This window comes from Globicephala melas, chromosome 1 (genome assembly GCF_963455315.2).
Source record: "Globicephala melas chromosome 1, mGloMel1.2, whole genome shotgun sequence".
Lineage (NCBI taxonomy): Eukaryota > Metazoa > Chordata > Mammalia > Artiodactyla > Delphinidae > Globicephala > Globicephala melas.
Genome location: NC_083314.1, coordinates 127,829,636 through 127,848,277, shown reverse-complemented (window position 1 = coordinate 127,848,277; position 18,642 = coordinate 127,829,636). Strand labels below are relative to the sequence as shown.

The 18,642-nt window shown below is 32.4% G+C and overlaps 1 protein-coding gene across 7 annotated transcripts in view; it reads left to right on the top strand.

Moving 5' to 3' along the window:
• Positions 1-18,642, top strand: part of LRRC7 (leucine rich repeat containing 7) — a 498,913-nt gene that overhangs the window by 291,075 nt on the left and 189,196 nt on the right. Inside the window, exon 8 of one of the 7 annotated variants that reach the window (XM_060304391.1) lies at positions 2,500-3,680. The exons of the other annotated variants lie outside the window; for them this stretch is intronic. Within the exon in view, the coding sequence (XP_060160374.1) occupies positions 2,500-2,506 (7 nt within the window). The 3' untranslated portion in view covers positions 2,507-3,680. Of the gene's footprint in view, positions 1-2,499; positions 3,681-18,642 lie in introns of those variants that run through there. 7 annotated transcript variants of the gene reach the window in all.

Sequence of the window (18,642 nt, the reverse complement as noted above, 5' to 3'; positions counted from 1 at the left end):
GTCAGCTAAAGACTATTCTGTTAGATGACTGCATTTTGTAACAAAAGCACATTCTTAATCCATTGAGTTTTAATAATCTTATACTGAAAATGACACATAGGTTGGAAAATTTTATGCAATGTATTTAAAGAATAAAATGTCACTTGCCATTATAAAGATTTATCTTTTGATCACTGTGATGTTTAAAGAAAATGATTTGTACTTGTGCCCTAGCTTCACTATCTTTAAAGCCAAATTGTGTGCTGTAATACTTTAAGCTTTCAGCTAGTGTTGAATTTTGGCTGGTTCAATAGTGGGATGAGATTACTGACTGCTATATTACTATTCTGTGAAACAAATTCATTCTTGAATAATCTATATGCCTTATGGGAAGGTCAAATGATAAGGCAGAAAGATCTGAAACAAAACACTAAGATTTCATTGTTTTAAGTTTGGCAGATATCCAGTTGCATATTTCAAATTATCTAAGAAAAATACACAAAGTGCACAATTATATTCAACTTGAGCTTGAACTTGAGCTATATAGAATTATCCTCATCTAATTTATAAAACATACTGGTATATATGAAATAGGAAATATAACATCTTTGTAACACTTGGCATATGTTGATATTTTCCTTCTATCACTAAATTAAGAATGTGAACTTAATAAACATATATTGGGAGAGTTAAGATAATGTGAAATAGCTATATCAATTTGTCCTTAAACACCTCTTTAAATAACTGTTTAATATTATACCTAAAAATACAAAAATAAAACTAAAAGTCTAGCAGAATCTGAGACAAAATATCCTCACAAATAATCTGTATATGTATTGCCTGTCAATTAAACTTACAGATAGGTAATTTTTGCTCAGTCTATGTGCATTTTTAATCTACCTAATGTAAGCATTGAATTGTTCAACTTTTAGAACATTTGCCAAGTTACAATGTAATTAATAATCATATGGATTTGAAGACTCTAGTTCTTTCTTTCTACTATGAAAATGCTTTAAGATTAATGTGCATTAATTTCAGTTGTATGAAAAAATATTGTAATGTAAGATTATGTTTTTATTTTTTAATTGAAAATGTAAGTCTAACTGGAGCAAAGAGAAATTTCTAATGCAGATAAACTATTCAGTCATCATTTAATATTATGTATAACCATAATTGCATTTATCTGGGAAAACATAATTTGCTTTGTTTTGCTATTTATGCATATCCAATTTTTAAATCATATGTTAGTAAAATTGTAGCATTTAATTAATTTGAATAAAATGTACATCAAAGTTGTAAGTGAAATATGTATAAGTCATTAATTAAAATATGCGATTGGTGGCTTTTCTGGAAATAAAGGAGAGAAAAATTAAGGTAGAGTAATAGCATGATTAATTGATTCAGGATGGCTCCTGATGAAAAATTATGTTCAGTAAGAGTTTGTCATTATAATTTGTGATCATATGTCACTTTACAGTATATCATATACAGTGGATTCAGGTGCACAAGCTGTATAAATGACTGTCATAAAAATGCCAATTTTTAAAATAAAAATGATGGTTATTTTACTGATTTAATTCAAAACTCATTGTATATTAATTTGAGCTATTGCTGTGTTTCCAGAGATGGTAAATACTTTGTAAATGATTTCGTTCTCATATATGCATATATCATTTAAAAAATCAAATCAATTATTTTTTAAAAATATGTTTCAAGATACAAATTTCACATGTTTTTATTAAAACATGAAGATACTGGGCAAAAGTTGTTTTTTAAATATTTAGTAAAAAATAAATAGAAGGAATGATTATTTTTTACAACCCAAAACATTCTTCCACTCAAAATTCTTTTAATATAATAAAATGTACTTTTTTACAGTATGTTCCCTTCTGTATCTCACTGATTTCTTCAGTATTTTTATCTCATATAAGAGCTTTTGTTAAACACTATAGATTAAGCTGAATTATTCTACATATGATGGGAACTGATAAATTTGAAAAGAAAATTTTATTTAACAGAGGACATTCATAAACCAAATTTTGTTATTTTCAAAGAGAAAAAGGGACACAAACTCAGAGTAAAATACCAATGGACTCATTTGTGTTCTGCCTTAAACAGCAGACATCAATAGTGCTTGTTATTGTAGAGTTAATTTAAATGAGTAGAAATAACCTTGGAAATAAAAGTTTAAGCAAGTTATTTTCATGAGACTGGTTTATTATGCAATGATTTTTATATGAATATTTTGCTTCCTTCTTTTAGGAAGTATGCATGTTTTTAGTCATCTTGTCAAATACCACTCAGTCTGATTTTCTGTTTCTATCCTATCTAGTACTTGTCTAATCCTAGAACTGTACCACTTTATGAAAATCTTGTTTATAACCTATTTATATAGAATTATATGAAAACAAACAAAAATTTCACGTCCCTGTGCTGTGGACCAATTGGTAACTATTTTAGTCGCCTTCTGCATTAGGAGTTCCATCTTTTGGGCATTGAAATTGATTTTTCTCATCTTAGCATCTGAAGATCCAGAGTGTGCCCCTTGCCCAATCGCCTGAGACTATACAGTGACACCTACAACAGAGGATGTGGAGGCAGCAGCTTTCGGGCACCAGAAATGGCAGCATCAGGAGCATCAGCACGAATAGACTTTGTAGAGGTAGTTCTCCCAAACTGTATTATGAAACCAAACATTTTTGGTGTGCTACCTGCTGACGGGGGCTGCCTTCTTATTGCCTAGTGTTATGCAAAATGTTTGGTCTTTGTTAAAGCTTAACAATAACATTTCTGACTAATATAGAGCAACCTGATTTTTTTCCCAAGTGTGTTCAGTTGCCTTAACTTTCAATTAACGTGAAATTTTATCAGTCTAGAAAAACATTAATACTCATATCTTTGTCCAGTTTATTTCACTCTTAGTTTATATAAAGCTGCTGTCACATATAATTTTTGTATAAATTTTTTTGACTAGATCAGAATAAACCATCATTTTAAAAGACATCCTAATGAAGTAAATAAGAGAATTTCTCTAGTCAGTTATATACTTCAGAGACTGAATAGGGTTGCCCAGGTTTTCTGTGTGGACCGCCTAGTGATATTCCATTGTGAACTTATTTTGCAAAGTGAAAGATTATTCCCAGATGGTCCCAGTCAAAATATGAAAGGCCAGTGATTGATTGGTTTTATATATCCTTTCATTTTATGTAATTTAATGTGAAATAGTTATTTTGTAGCTATAAAACACATTTGTTAATTAACCACATTGGCCTTATCTATACAGTTCAATGACTTATAACATTTCAATCTGCATGTAGAATGAACCTCTGTAATGATGTCTTTGCAAAATAAATAAAAATTGACACAATGGGTGCATTTGCTTTTAACATGTTATACATTTGACTTAGAAAAGTAGGTTATATTTCATATTGAAATTTTGAAGAGTTTGAAATTCAGCATCCAGAGATCTTCATCTTGGTGCAGTACAACAAATTCATTCTTCACCCCATCTTCACTCCTTTTTGGAACAAGGCATGATATAAAGAATTTATACTAGTTCTATTGGAACTATTGCTTGATTAAATATAATTTGAACATTCTTTGCATAAACCAGATATGAGCAGGATAGATACATTGACCTTAATAGTATTTTTATTTTTTTTTGTTTTGTTTTTTTCTGTTTTATTTCCTTATTTAGGAAATTACAAATTGTTATTTTTTGCCAAATCTACACTACGGAGTTGAAATGTACTTTTCTGAATATTTCCATTCTGTCCTAATGTATTTTAATTATATGAATTTATAAAATAATGGCCTTAAATGCATAGACCTTTGTAAAAAGTACATATATATTTGAAAGTGGATGTTGTTTTTTTAGTTAAAATTGTGTAAACACTGATTTTTCCATGAGTACTTATAAAGATCTTATGTAAAAATTCATAAAACTACTTAATTGAGTTTGTACAACATAGTTTTTACCTGTGTGTCATATACTCATTTACTTCTGTCATTTTCACAATATATTGCATATGTCTCTAGAAACTGTATATTGAAAGGTATGTTGCTCTTCTAAGAACACAAAAGTAAATCTCTGACTCTGCTTTAAAACAAATTGTGCTATTTTAGTATAGTTTTATAATGTGCTCTCATCATGTCCTTCAAATGCCATTTTCAAGATTACTTAAAACATTCTGCATGAAAGTAGCTTTAAAGTATTTAAGAAATACTTCTTCCTCTATCATGTTCCAAGTAAGGAACTGGATTTTCCACTGTTAAATTTTAAAAGTCTTACAGAGCTGCAGTTAAAATCTGCAGCATAGTGCAGTAGTTCTGTTTGATAATTATTTTGGTGGCGTGACCTAACTTCAGTAAACCATGCTGCATTCCTGGTCTTATGATAACATTACAATTGAGACCTGGTATATATAGGATAAAGGAAACTTTTCTTAAGGAAAAGACATTAACAAGTAACAAATAATTGTTATCGGGTTGGAATGGTTTAAAACCGCATCATGAGAAGTGATTACAAAAGTAAAAAATTAAATCAAATACCACTGAATATGATACTTAATTCGTTTTTGCCCACTGTTCATGCTATGTCACTGTAGTGTTCCAACAAGTGGAAGTGATTATAAATTCCTTCACAATGTTTATGGCACTCTAATCTTTTATGCTAAGAGGAGTCACATATACCAATTTAACAAAAATATTAAATGTGTTCATTTCATAAAGTTACATAATTTTTAGCCTTTCTCTCTCTATTTTTTTAAACTAGATAAACTGGTAAAAGGATAAGATGTGTTTATGTACATTTGTTATTATTGAAATAACAGTAATCTCCTATTGAGCTATCTTTTAGAAATATATTCTATTGCTTATACATTCATGGGTAGTGGAATATGGATATTAAACCAGAATTTGACTAAATCTACAATAATAACTAAAACAAAAATAACTCTTAAGAAGAAGGCAGCACAATAGGTGCTTACCCATTCTCCAGGATACCAAGTATTACAACAGAAACCCTTCCTTCTTTGTAAGATAAGTGTCCCTCCTGGGAACCTGGGCCACCATTTGAGCAACATATTGAATTGCCTTTCAACATCTTATTTACATCTCATGAAGAGAAGGCAACTTTTATAGCTCTTAGCAGCGTCTTAGAAAATAGAATACATCTCCCTATGTTTCTCAGAAATTACAGGTTCCTGCATGTTTATTAAGAATTTCATATACTCTCCCATCCCTATTTTTTTGTTCATATCAAATTTTACCAACTACGATTTCTGCCATTTTTATTTTCTTTTAAATCGAGTCAACTTTTCCTGGAGATCTAAATTTTGTCACAAAAGAATATGATTATTTTACAAATTTTTAGTCATAAACAAAACATAACAAAGTTATATTAGGTGTTTTCAGTTTTATATTATTTGCTTCTGCTACAGCAATCAGTATAAATTGGATAAAGACTGATAATTTATATGTATTTATTGGCAGAAAACCAGAGGTCTCAATTACTCAGGCTACTAGAATATTGTTGAGTACTTGTATAGGTGTCACTTTTATTTGAATTACTAAAATATAGTTTTAGTCCATCATTCTAAAATTTACCAGATATCTTTTAAGTAAGGTAATGATCCTGCCCTTTCTCTTCTCTCTTCACCTACTTGACTGGTTTCTTACTATCCATCCTTTAATCTTCCAATGTATCAGGCCTATACATCTATCTTTCTGTCTTATTTATTTATGTACTTGCCTTTTACATTCTTCTAAATTGTAGATTTCTTGAGGACAAGGTAGGCTGTTTTATTCATTCTCCAGAATACCTAGAATGGTGGCTTGCAAATAGTATGCATAGCTAATGAAGAAAAAAGAAAAGAAAGGAAGAAAAGTAATCCCCCCAAATACTTAAAGAAAATAAGATTACTTCCAGGGAGAGGTAAGGAGGACATATTTGAGAACATGTGATCTAGGTTTTAAAGGGGAAGTTATATTTCAACTATTGGGAAGAAAGCAGCAGTATACTTACAGAGGAAATGAAGGATGTAAGAACGTACAGGGCATAGTTACGGAATGCCCTGATTTTGCTGACGGTTGGATAAGTTAAAATGAGCAGTGGAAGTAAAAGTTGAAAGGTGGATTGAGGTGGTCCTGGCTAACTGACAGCTGCTAAAAATTTTTGACTACATGAGTAATAAGGAAGATTTGGCATTCAAGGCAGCAGTTAAAAACTCAAAAAAGAGAAAATAAATGTTACAGCAACATTTCATAAATAAAGCAAATACACAGTGCAGTACACATTTTTTCAGTCTCTTGTGAGTGGCTGGCACTGAAGATAGATGAAGTCATATGCACTACATCTCAGTCTTTGTCTTCCCCTCCAGTAAAACAGTAATCTAGACAAAATTGTTTTAGCGCATAAGTGGTCTTGAATTCCTTGACAGTGAAAGGGAACAAATATTTATTTAGTAGATATAGTAGGCTCTTTATCCACGAACCTTATTTTATTAAACCTTATAACAGTGTAAGGTATGGCTTGTCACTTTTTTTAACTGACGAGGAAACTGAGTCTCAGAAATTAAGCAGAGTAGAAAGTGGCAGAACCTGGATTCAAGCCCATTTCTCTCTCCTGTGCTCCATAATGTACTGACTTCACTGTTTTACGTACAGATTGTAGTCCTGCTTAAATGATATTTTTAGCAACTTCAAATTATTTATGCTGATTTTGTTCTTGATTGATTTATCTCCAAGGTACTTGATTAGGAATCAAATCCTATAAATGCCTCTTCTAGATTATAGATATTTGTCACATATGGCAAGAATTGCTTATCCTTTTGAGGTGTTTTCCATTAAAAAAAAAATACATCAGGGTATGTTTGGGGTTCTGGAATCACAGATTAACCATTCAGTCCTCATAATGATAAATTAAGGAGATGATCAATGAGTTTCATAAGGTTATGAGTGTCAGTTTATTTGTGATAATGTAAGGTTTTGTTCCTGCCTTTAATTTATGGCTGAGTGTCTTTAACTATCAGTTTTATCTTTCCAACCTTTTAAAATCAAGGTGATTTCTTCTTTAGCGTTTCCTAACATACAAGATTGTAAAGGTAACAATACCTCATACAGCGAACGTGTATTACATTTTTCAAAGCTTTCAATAGTAATTTTTTGATCTGCACATTAACCTGGTAAGGAAGGCATAAAAGATATTTTCCATTCAGGTAATAAGAACTTTAATGTTATTTGCCACTATATAAATAATATTCTTAGCCCCGCAGACAATGCACTGATTTTTGTGTCAGCTTATGTTATTTATTGGTGTACATTAATTCTATGTTATATTTTTTCTTGAGGACAAATGTTTAGAATTGCAATTTTCATTTTAAGTTGATGCTTTGCAGAAGGATTTCACAAAAACTGGTAAAACTTTGAAATATAATTTTTTTCTATGGTAATTACCACAAAATACAGTTAAGTAGTTCAGGATGTTTCTATAGTAATTACTGAACAATGTGCTTTCGGTATTTTTGATATAAGTAAATATAGAAATTACGTAGCTTCTAACGTCAAAGCATTTGTTACTCTAAGATATTTCTAAATTTGCTTTTTAATATAAAATTGATCATGCTTGAAATCAAACTTTTTTTTCTGTGTACATAATTGATATACATTTTACTCTTTAGGAAAACAAATAGAAACTGGAAAATTTTTAGGAAAAAGCAGAAGAATGTAATTCTCATCAGTCTTCTCTCTGGATCAACAGGTTTATATGGGCATCTAAAATTGTTGAAAAAAAAAAGACTTGGAAATAAAGAGGATTAAAAAACAGCAGTAAATATGGATACACTGAGATGGCAATCTATAAACTGTTGTCCTAGTTTTGTCATTTAGTAATTTTAACAGAAGAGCAAAACAGTATATTCCTTTAATACCAAGCTTAGGGCACAAGAAATAAATGTATTTAACACAGTGACGGAAAACTCAATAAGAAAATGAAAATTAGAATCAAGGAAAACTTGCCCAACATTTATTGAAAACTTACAATTGAGCACTGTACTATGTGTTGAGAATTTCAAAGATATATTGAGCCCTTTCACTGAGTTTTTGGTTCTGTGGAAGAGATAGTCTAGCCAAGGAAAATCATGTGCAAAAGCAGAGAGATGAATGGAAACTGATGAATTATGCAAAGTACTAGGAGATTCATTTGTGTTGTATGTATTGGCTTGTGCATAAAAAGAGATGGGGTTTGAAAAGTAGAGAAAAGCCTATTCGAGTAGTGTTTTGTATGCCAGTATAATGGTTAGATCAATAAAGAGAAATAAGCCTAATTCAGTGAATTTTGCAAGGAATACTGGCCGTTTAATTTTACCTAATATAGGCACTAGAATTTAACTCTTATAGGTCATATAATTGCTAATATTTATTGAGTTCTAAACTCTTTACATATATTAACTCATATAGCCCTTACATTAACTCTCTGAAGTAGGTATTAGTACCATCCTTATTTTATAAGTAAGGACACTGAAACATAAAGAAATTACTTACCCAATGTCACAAAGTTGGTAAGGTGAGGTGGAAGGATTCTAACCCTGGCAGCCTGACTCAGAAGCCTTGTTCTTAATAACCATGGCACAGCAAGGTAGAGTTCACTCAAACTGGACTGAAGTTTTAAGGATATGTGATGATATCTTTTTTTAGAGATTTGAATACATATTGAATTTGGGAAAGTTTTGGAAACATTTGTTAATAAAGTATCCAACTCTTCTTTTTTTTAAAAAAAAACAGCTTTATTTAAGTATAATTGATATCTAATAAATTGCACATATTGAAAGTAACAATTTGATAAGTTTTGAAACATATATACACCACCAAAAGCATTACCACAGAAAAGATAATGAACATATCCATCGCCCAAAAACGTTTCCTCATGGCACTGCTTACTCACTCCCCACCCAGGCAAATACTATTCTGCTTTCTATCACTACAGATTAGTTTGAAGAATTAGTTTCCAGAATTTTATGTAAATATTATCTTAGAGTATATTATCTTTTTGGGGGGAATATGGCTTTTTTCAATGAGCATTATTATTTTATTTGTCTATGTTATAATGGTTATCAATTTTTATTGCTGAATAGTATTCCACTGTATAAATATAGCACAATTTCTTTACCTTTTCCCCTCTTGATGGATATCTGAGTTGAAAGTTTTTTTCCAGTTTTTCTCTGTTACGAGTTGGCTGCTCTGAATGGTCATGTGCAAGTCTCTGTATGAATGTTTAAGGAAAGAAGTCAGGCACAAGGAATATATATGTTTTCATTTATGTAGCATATAATGTGAGGCAAAACTAGTCTATCTTACCAGAAATTATAATAGTGGTTATCTTTTGGGAGGTAATTAGTGACTAAAAGGGTGCATGAGGGAGACTGCTTTTGGACTCTGAAAGCATTTTGTTTCTTCATCTTGATATTGATTACATGGGTAACCAGTTCAGTATATGAAAATTCAGTGAGCATTACACTTCTGCTACGTACTCTTCTATAGGTATCTTACACTTTGATTAACAGTTAAAGTAAAAGTGAGGCTAAACAGCTAAAGTAAAAGTGAAATAATTTGGTTCAGTCTAGATAATTTTCTATATGTTATCTGGCATGTATGCTTTTTATTTCATAGCTCTTATTAATATTCCAGTTTTATACTCCTATAATATCCTCCTTGTACATTCTATACCATTACATTTACACCTTTTGCTGTAATTACTATTTTACTGTATGTCTTTCTTGTCAAATTATAAAATTTCTGTAAAAGAAGGTAATATCTAACTTTCTTACCTCCATGTCCATTGTCTGGCACTGTTCTTGGTACATAGTAGGTATTCAACGAATACTTGGATGAATGATACATAATTTTTCTTTCTGGTTTCTTGTGTACCTTCTCCAAGTTTAGCCACTGAGTCTTCATTATTTGTTTTCTACTGAAGGTTTTGCTTCCCCTACTGTCTACAAATTATGGATTATATTGTGTGATATTAAAAGTTTTTCCTCCTAACTTCAGTTCTTTGTTTTACCATACATTTTTCAAACTAATAATAACTTCTATTTTTGAATGTTTACCATGGGCTCTGAGCACTTTACATCTACTAACTTATTTAAGATGCACCATCCAACAATGTAGATACTCATATTGTTCCCATTTTATGGAGAAACTGAGGCACAGGAATGTTAAATATCTTGCCCAAGGTTATAAGGTCTTGTAAGTGACAGAGTTCATATTTAATCCCAGACAGTCTAACTATGTAAGTCATGATTTTATACAGTATAGTCTTCTGTGTTTATATACACTACATTATGTCATAACATTTCTTCATTTCCTTCAGAACTTGGATAAAATGTTAACTTTCAACAATGGCTCTCTCTGACCACTTTATATGAAATAGAAGCTCTCCAGATGATCTCAATCGTTCTCACCCTGCTTTATTTTCTTCATAGCGCATTTCACCACATGCTATATTGTACATTTATGTTTATTTCCTTCTCATACATCTCTCCCACTAAAATGGTAGCTCTACAAGGGCAGAGGTTTTATCTGTTTTACTTTTATCTACAGTGTTATATCTTAGAATAAAGCCTAATACATAGTAGATGCTTAATAAATATTTGTTAAATGAACAAATAAATGCTTCATAGAATCAACTTACACTGTGACACTTTGGTGCTACAGGGTTGGCAGAGGTTTTTAAAACTCCCTTTAGCAGAGTCACTTCTTGCTTACAATAGTGACCAAAAAGGATCTCTATTGGACAGAAACACAGACACCATTACACATTCCAGTTGAACATATCCTGGAAGTAGTAACTCAAGAGCATTTCTGAACATGCCAGTATCATGTGAATTTTTATTCTAGAAGCAACTTTGTTCTGGCAAATGAAATTTTATTTGTCGTCATATAATTTGCATTTTTAAAAGATATCTGTGGCTCTGAAGTGGAGAGTGTGTTATAGAGGACACAATGGAAGACACAGTAACCAGTTATCGAGGCCATGGAAGTAATTCATGGGAGAAACAAAACTTTGAACTAGAGCTATGACAATGACCATAGAGATGAGAAGAAATAGATTTCAAAGAGAGTAGAATCCATAGAACTTGTGAATAATTAGTCATGGGTTTCTGATTTAGGTAGTATCAACTCACAGGCAGGAAATAGAGGAGGTCTGGGAAGATGACTAATTTTGTTTCCAACATGATAAATTGGAAGTTCATATGGTATATTCAAAACTGTTCAGTAAACAATAAAAAAAAATTAGACCTGGAACTTAGAAGAGCATCTGTGACTAGAGAGTTATATTTCGGTCATCAAATGCTTGAAGTTGCTTAGGGGGATACTATGTAGAATGTTGTTCCAGTATCAACAGGTTCTTAACTAGCCACACGATAACCAATTCTGCATGATTTAAGTTGAAAGAGACTTTAATGATAGAACATTGAATAAATGAAAGAATGGGCTATAAGACAACAAGTGAAACTTAGAAAAAAGGCAAAAGCAATTTTTCAAAGAACAGTGTGGTGTCATACCATCATTGCCACCACTGAATGCTGAATGCCACAGTTTGCACCGGCACCCTGCAAGCACTGGGTACTGACCACTGTTACGCACCATCACCCTGCAACGTATTACTCTCGCTGCTGCTGCTGCTGCTGTTGCTCAAGCCATAATGAATTCTCCACAGTTAGCTTCTGTGGCGAGAAGGGAGTATGTGTCTGACTTGTAGAGCCCCTGTCCCCAATTCACTGATGCCAGAGAGACTTGAAAACCAGGTATGTGGCTTCTAAAAAGGATGTTGATCCCCAGCAGCCAAAAACCACCATGTACACTTAGTCACCAACATTAGGTTTATTAATTGCTGCTGCAAGGGAGGCTGCATACCCTGGAAAACCATGGAGCACCTCAGTAAGAGGGAGTTAGGAGGTATTTTAGGTGATTTTGGAGAAGGTTTAAGAATGTGGTTATTTTTCTAGATCAGGTATTCTCTGAAAGTGGGGCATTTGGTTATTGGAGATTTGGGCATTTTTTAACCTTTGAGACCAGGGGAATGGAGAGTAGCTGGAGTTGCCATTGGAGAAGAAGTAGTAATTCCTTATAGTAATAGAAGCACAAGGTCTGCTTTTGTCTCTATCCAGGTCTGATTTTGTAGTTGACTTGTTTTTTTTTATTCCATCATCGTCTGAAGAGTTCTCAACTGATAATTTTGTGTAATTGCTTATGATCAGCAGAGAAATACTATGGTTTGGTGGTAGCAACCAGGCTAGCTACCAGCTGTCAGCTGTCAGGGCTGCTCTTCCCTTTTCAGTAGGTAAGCTTTTCATCCTACCAAGTTTCCTAAAGTGGAAATGACCAAAATGCCAGATGCTGGGCAGCCAATTGAAATATTACCAAGCCTATAATTTCCAAATATTAGGTATTGTATTAGTCAGCTCAGATTGCCTTGACTGAGTGGTTTAAACAGCAGGAAATTATTTCTGGAAGCTGGAGGCCTAAGATCAAGGTGTTGGCTGATTCTGTCCCCCAGACAAGGCCCTTTTCCTGGCTAGAAGAGTATGCCTTTTTGCTGTATCCTCACATGGCAGGGAAAGAGGGAGCTCTGGTCTCTCTTCCTCTTCTCATAAGGACACTAATCCAATTGCGGTAAGTGAGGTTCCATCCTTATGACCTCATCTAAATCTGATTACCTCTCAAAGGACCCACCCCCAAATACCATTGCCTTGAGGGTTGGGACTTCAGCATATGAATTTTGAGGGGACACAAACATTTCCATAAGACGTGTCACTTTAAATCAGAGATCAGCAAACTTTTTCCTGCAATAGGCCAAATAGCAAATATTTAAGTTTTGTAGGCCATAGGGTCTCCATCACAACTTCTCAGTCATTGTAGCACAAAAGCAGCCAAAGACAGTATGTAAACAAACAAGCATGGCTGTGTTCCAAACTTTATTTATAGACACTGAAAAATTTGAATTTCATATCATTTTCATGTCATGAAATATTATTCTTCTTTTGATTTTTTTCAACTATTTAAAAATATAAAAACTATTCCTAATTTGTAGACTATATAACAACAAGCAGTGGACCAGATTTGGCCTGCAGGCCATAGTCTGAAAACCCCTGCTCTAACTAAGAAGTGATATTATTGATGAGTTGGTTGCCTGTGAACTGATATGAAGAGAGAAGATCCAGTGGTGTTGATTAGTTCAAAAGAACACATCACGTGGAATTAGAAGTCACCGTAATAGAGGTTCCATTACTTCTGGGTCCTTATTGTAAATCTCAGAATCAATGTCTATTTTAATAGTTCTTAAATTAGGAGATAGTGACAGACTCTACCTACTACTTCACTGATGTTCTAGGAAAGCTTCTTTACATAGAATTTTTTTATTTCCTTTTATTTGGATACATTATGACTCATTTACAGTTAGTTTTTTTTCATTTTTTCCCAATTTTATCAAGATATAATTGAAGTGCATCACTGTATAAGTTTAAAGTATACAACATAATGGTTTGAGAGATATATATATATATATATATAGTGAAGTGATTACTGCAATAAGTTTAATTAGCAACCATTATCTCATTTAGATGCAATAAAAATAAAAAGTAAAAAAGAAAAAGAAATTTGTTTTCTTATGATGAGAACACTTAGGATTTCCTCTCAACAACTTTCATATATATCATACAGCAGTGTTACCTATAGTCATCATGTTGTACATTACATCCCTTACATAGATTTTTAAATATTATTTTCTATTGCTCAGCTTCGCAGGAGAGACTTCATATTAGTTGCATACAAACCAAAAGCTTTAGTATTTTTTTGATCTATAAAAAGTATAACAGCTTATTTGATGATATATTATTTTGATAACCTAATACTTTTCAAGAGGCAAAACCATAACAAATATTTTCCCCAGTAATTGCTCCTCATAAAAATTCAATTATTCTCAATTGTATTTTTTAATCTGAGAAGTCCTCTGAGGTATATTTAAAAGGGCTAAATTTAGTCTCACATCCTCCAAAGATAAATCTACCAGAGAATGGCTCCCATTAGACAACCTAGCTCATTTAGGACACTATAAATGTCTGTAGATTATAATATGTGTAGGGGTGTTGCAGTCAATAAAACCAGAAAAGTAAACTGGTGTCAAATTATAATTTCCTTGAATGCAATGTTGAGGAATTTGGACCTTTTCCTGAAATAATTTGGTTTCTGAGCCCAGAAATGACATGACCAAATTATTTGGGGGATTGCTCTTGTGACAATGATAAGTATGGATTGGAAGAAGCTGAAACTGGAGGCAGGCAGACTAGCAAAGAGGCTGTTACAAGTCCTGGGTCACCATAGTCCAAGAAGTAAAAGAGGTTAAACCAAAAAGTAAGGAAACTAACAAGTGAGAGGAGCTAAGGGACTCTTCATCTCTTAAACCCTAATTCTAGTATTATTTGATATGAAGCCTTCTTTGGGTCAGGCAGAGAGGATGAAAAGAGAACATATATTCAAGACATATAACAGAGGTAGAATAAACAGGTGCTTGTAATTGACTAATTTGGAAGGTGATAGAGAAAAAACAAGTTTAGAATAGCTTCCAAGTTTCTATTTTAGGCTACAAGGGAAGTAGTGGTAACATTCATCAAAATAGGAAATAGAGAAGTAAGAGGCAAGTTCTTTCTACCATTGCTTTATTGGGACAATCAATCCTTCCTTTCCTTAAAGGGACTTGGGCTCCATCTTCTTATTTTGGCACTGATGGTTCTCCATTCGCAAGACCTGTGAGCTCTGCTCACAGTGTGAAGGTCCAACTTGTCCTGGGAACATAACCCACTGTGGCCTGACAGGGGAATAATTCTCTGAACCGGTCTTCTCCAAGAGTGAACTGCTTTGAGAAAGAACTTTCTGTCTTCTTTGGGCTTTAACACTAAGGAAATAAAGAAGTCCTCTGAGTCCCTTCATGTTGCTGAGAATTTTACTGAGAAAATACTTTTCTATTTCCTGAACATGTCGAATACTTTAATACCTAGGAGAATGCTGATGCTTGTGTCATTTTCCTTGCTTGAAAATCCCTTTCTACCTTCTCCATCTGGTGAACTCTTCATCTCATAACCCCTAATGTCAATATTATCTGATATGAAGCCATCTCTGGGTCAGTTCCTGAATTACACGTTCTCAAAACACGACATCTGCTAGGTAGCATGAATCCCAGGCATAATACATTAACACGTTAATTTCAAAATTACTTAATTTCTTAATTTTCTCATAGAATATAAGCTCCATCAGGGCAGGGACTGTGTTTTGTTATGTAAATCCTTGAATTACTATTAAACACATAATAAAAATTTCATATTATCCATTATTATTGTTAATTGTAGGTTTTTATGTCCACTTCACTAAGTTGTGAGGTACCTGAAGGAAGTGACCACATCTTAGTGCCAGCCCTTAGCCTAGCCATCTGATATGTGCTCAAGAGATGTTTGTTATAGTAAAGAAAGAATTGTTTGGTTAATGAATTTAAAAGGCATAATTTACAAGGAATTTGTAAAATGAAGTATCAGGGTAGTACCAAAGTAAGATAGTCAACTTGTTATTTTGTCTACAATGATAATGATGATATGAAGAATCAGACCTTTCTTCCTTTTTGGGCAGTTAGCTAAGTGTAAAATTCAGGTTCAGAAATATCATTTTTTTGACAGCATGTTGAGAATCAATGGCTGAACTTATGACTTTTTTAAATCAAGATTGCCTTTATATAAATATAATTACCCATAAGAAATAATGCTATTAGAATTCAGTGTCTTTTACAGTTCTTTGATTTAAATGAGCTTTCATTATGAGGCACATTTCACAATGGTCTCATCTAGAGTTGATTTTTTACCCATTGTTCTATTTGGTTTCTATTGTACAGTCCGTTATTTCTGATTGCTATCCTATTATATTTTATTTCACAACTTCTAAGTACTGATTGTTATAATCATATTTTAGAATGATAATCTTTATGCCAATTTATATCCATGGGGAAAAAATTAGTCCTGGTTAAGACCAATCAAAAAGTTATCCTAAGTGAAATTTATTCCTAAATTGCTATTTTAAGTGAACATATGCAGCTAAAAGCACATATCATTCCAATTATTAAATAAAAGCTAATTTTATTTCTATGTATTGATAGACACTATGAAAAAATATACCAGTAATGTAGGTTTTAGCATTCAAATACTAAGGGAAGAATCTCTAGTAATAAATACATAGAAGAAAAAATATCTAGTTGAGTCTGAGGCAAATATTATTTTAAGAAACTTAATTTAGGAAATTAAGAAAAATTAATAATTTTAATTTATAATCATAATAAAAAATAATTTTTCTAATTAACTGAATTTAGAAGAAAAGATTTGTGGAGTAATTTTCTTTGAAGATATAATAAACATAAAAGTGAAGAGGCATACAAACTTGAAAAATATTAACATCTTTACCATATTTTCAAAACTATAAAGTAATAAAAAATAAAAGAAACAGAATATATATAGAATCACAGTCATGGTTTCTGAAAAGTTGAAATTATAAACATCAGAAATCATACAAAAACCCACAGAATAATTTATGAAAAAGAAATTGTCAAAATGGAAAACTAGAATATTGATAAGTCAAATGCAGGAAGGAAAAAACTTAAACTACTTTGAACATTGTTGGACCTAGAAGGTATTATGCTAAATAAAATAAGTCAGACAGAGAAAGACAAATACTATATGATTTCACTTACATGTGGAGTCTGAAAAACAAAACACATGAACAAACAAAACAAAACAGAAAGAGTCATAGACACAGAGAACGGATGGTTGCCAGAGGGAAAAGCGATCAGGAGGATGAGTGAAATAGGTGAGGGAAAGTAGTACAAACTTCTAGTTACAAAATAAATGAGTAACAGGGATGAAATGTACAGCATGGGGAATAGAGTCAATAATAATGTTTTAACTTTGTGTGGTGACAGATGGTAACTAGACATCATGGTGATCAATTTGTAATGTATAGACATGTCAAATCACTATGTTGTGCACCAGGAACTAACATTGTGTTGTAGGTCAGTTCTACTTCAAAAACATACAAGAAAACAAACAAGCTCATAGAAAAAGAGATCAGATTTGTGGTTACCAAAGATGAGGGGACAAGGAGGGGGAATTGAATGAAGGTGATTAAAAGATACAAATTTCCAGTTATAAGGTAAATAAGTACTAGGGATGTAGTGCATAACATGATTAACATAATGAACACTGCTGTATGTTATATAGGAAAGTTGTTAAGAGAGTAAATACCAAGAGTTCTCATCACAGGAAAAAATATTTTTCCTTTTTCTTTTATTTTGTATCTACATGAGATGATGGATGTTGACTAAACTTATTGTGGTAATCACTTCATGATATATATAAGTCAAATCATCATGCTGTATACCTTAAACTTATACAGTGCTATATTTCAGTTATAGCTCAATAAAAGTGGAAAAAAAATAAAATCAATTAAAGCTGCAAAGGCTATGCAAATACTTTTATACATATTTTCTGTTTTTTAAATTTAATTTAATATTTTATACAGCATGTTCTTATTATCTATTTTATACATATTAGTGTATAGATGTCAATGCACATTATCTCTCATGATCCCAAAAGCACCTTTGTACTTAATTTAATTAAGTAGTAATATATTCATTTCTTTGCTAGCTTAGTATTATCAAAAAGTTTTTTTCTAATCAAGAACAAAAGTTTTAAAACTATTTCTTTTATATTTTTTGCCTAAAATCTACTAAAACTCAAATTAATAAATCAGGAATTTTTTTAATGTGTGGTGTATCAGACACCTCTGGGCCTTAAAAGACCTCTATTTTTACTTTAGGTCTGCCACCAACAAACCATGTGATGCTCTTTTAGGTACCTAATAGCTCAGTAGAATGAGTGTATTTAGAAGTATGCTTTTGGCAATAAGAAACAGAATTCTGAGTAAAAGTGACTTTTTAAATAATAAGTACCTTGTTGTCCATAACAAAGTCTCAAGATAAGCAGTTCCAGGGTTTGTTTCAGTAGCTTAATGATTTTACCAAAAGCTCAGTCTTTTTCGATTTTTCTACACTGCTATTCCCAGCATGTTGGTTTTCATCCTTGAACTTGTTACCTCATGGTTTCATAGTGTCTGCTGCAACTCCAGACACCACATTCTCATTCAACCATGAAAAAAAGAGGAAAAAGAGGGACAGGTAAAAAAGTTCTCATGCCTCTCTCCCTCTTTTAAACCAAGGGGAAAAATCTTTCTCAGGATCTCCCTCAGAATCTCTTCTCCTCCTCTTCCTGTTCTAGTGGCCAGAACTGAGTCATATGCTCATATCCTAGCTGCAGAGGAGGTTTGCCTCATGACTATTTGGGATTTCCAGTCTCTGATGCAGGGCAGATACCACTGGCAAGGAAGAAAGGGAAAGGAAATGACAGTTGCCTGGGAAACCAGCCATGGCTACCTTGGCAGATTATTTTCAAAGGCCTTTATCTGCTAAAGGTCAAATTCTCCGACATCTTAGTCACAGGTTGTTTCTGTATTTTACATTAGTCAGGGTATCAACAATCTAAGGCCAGATTTACATAAAAGTACATGAATTAA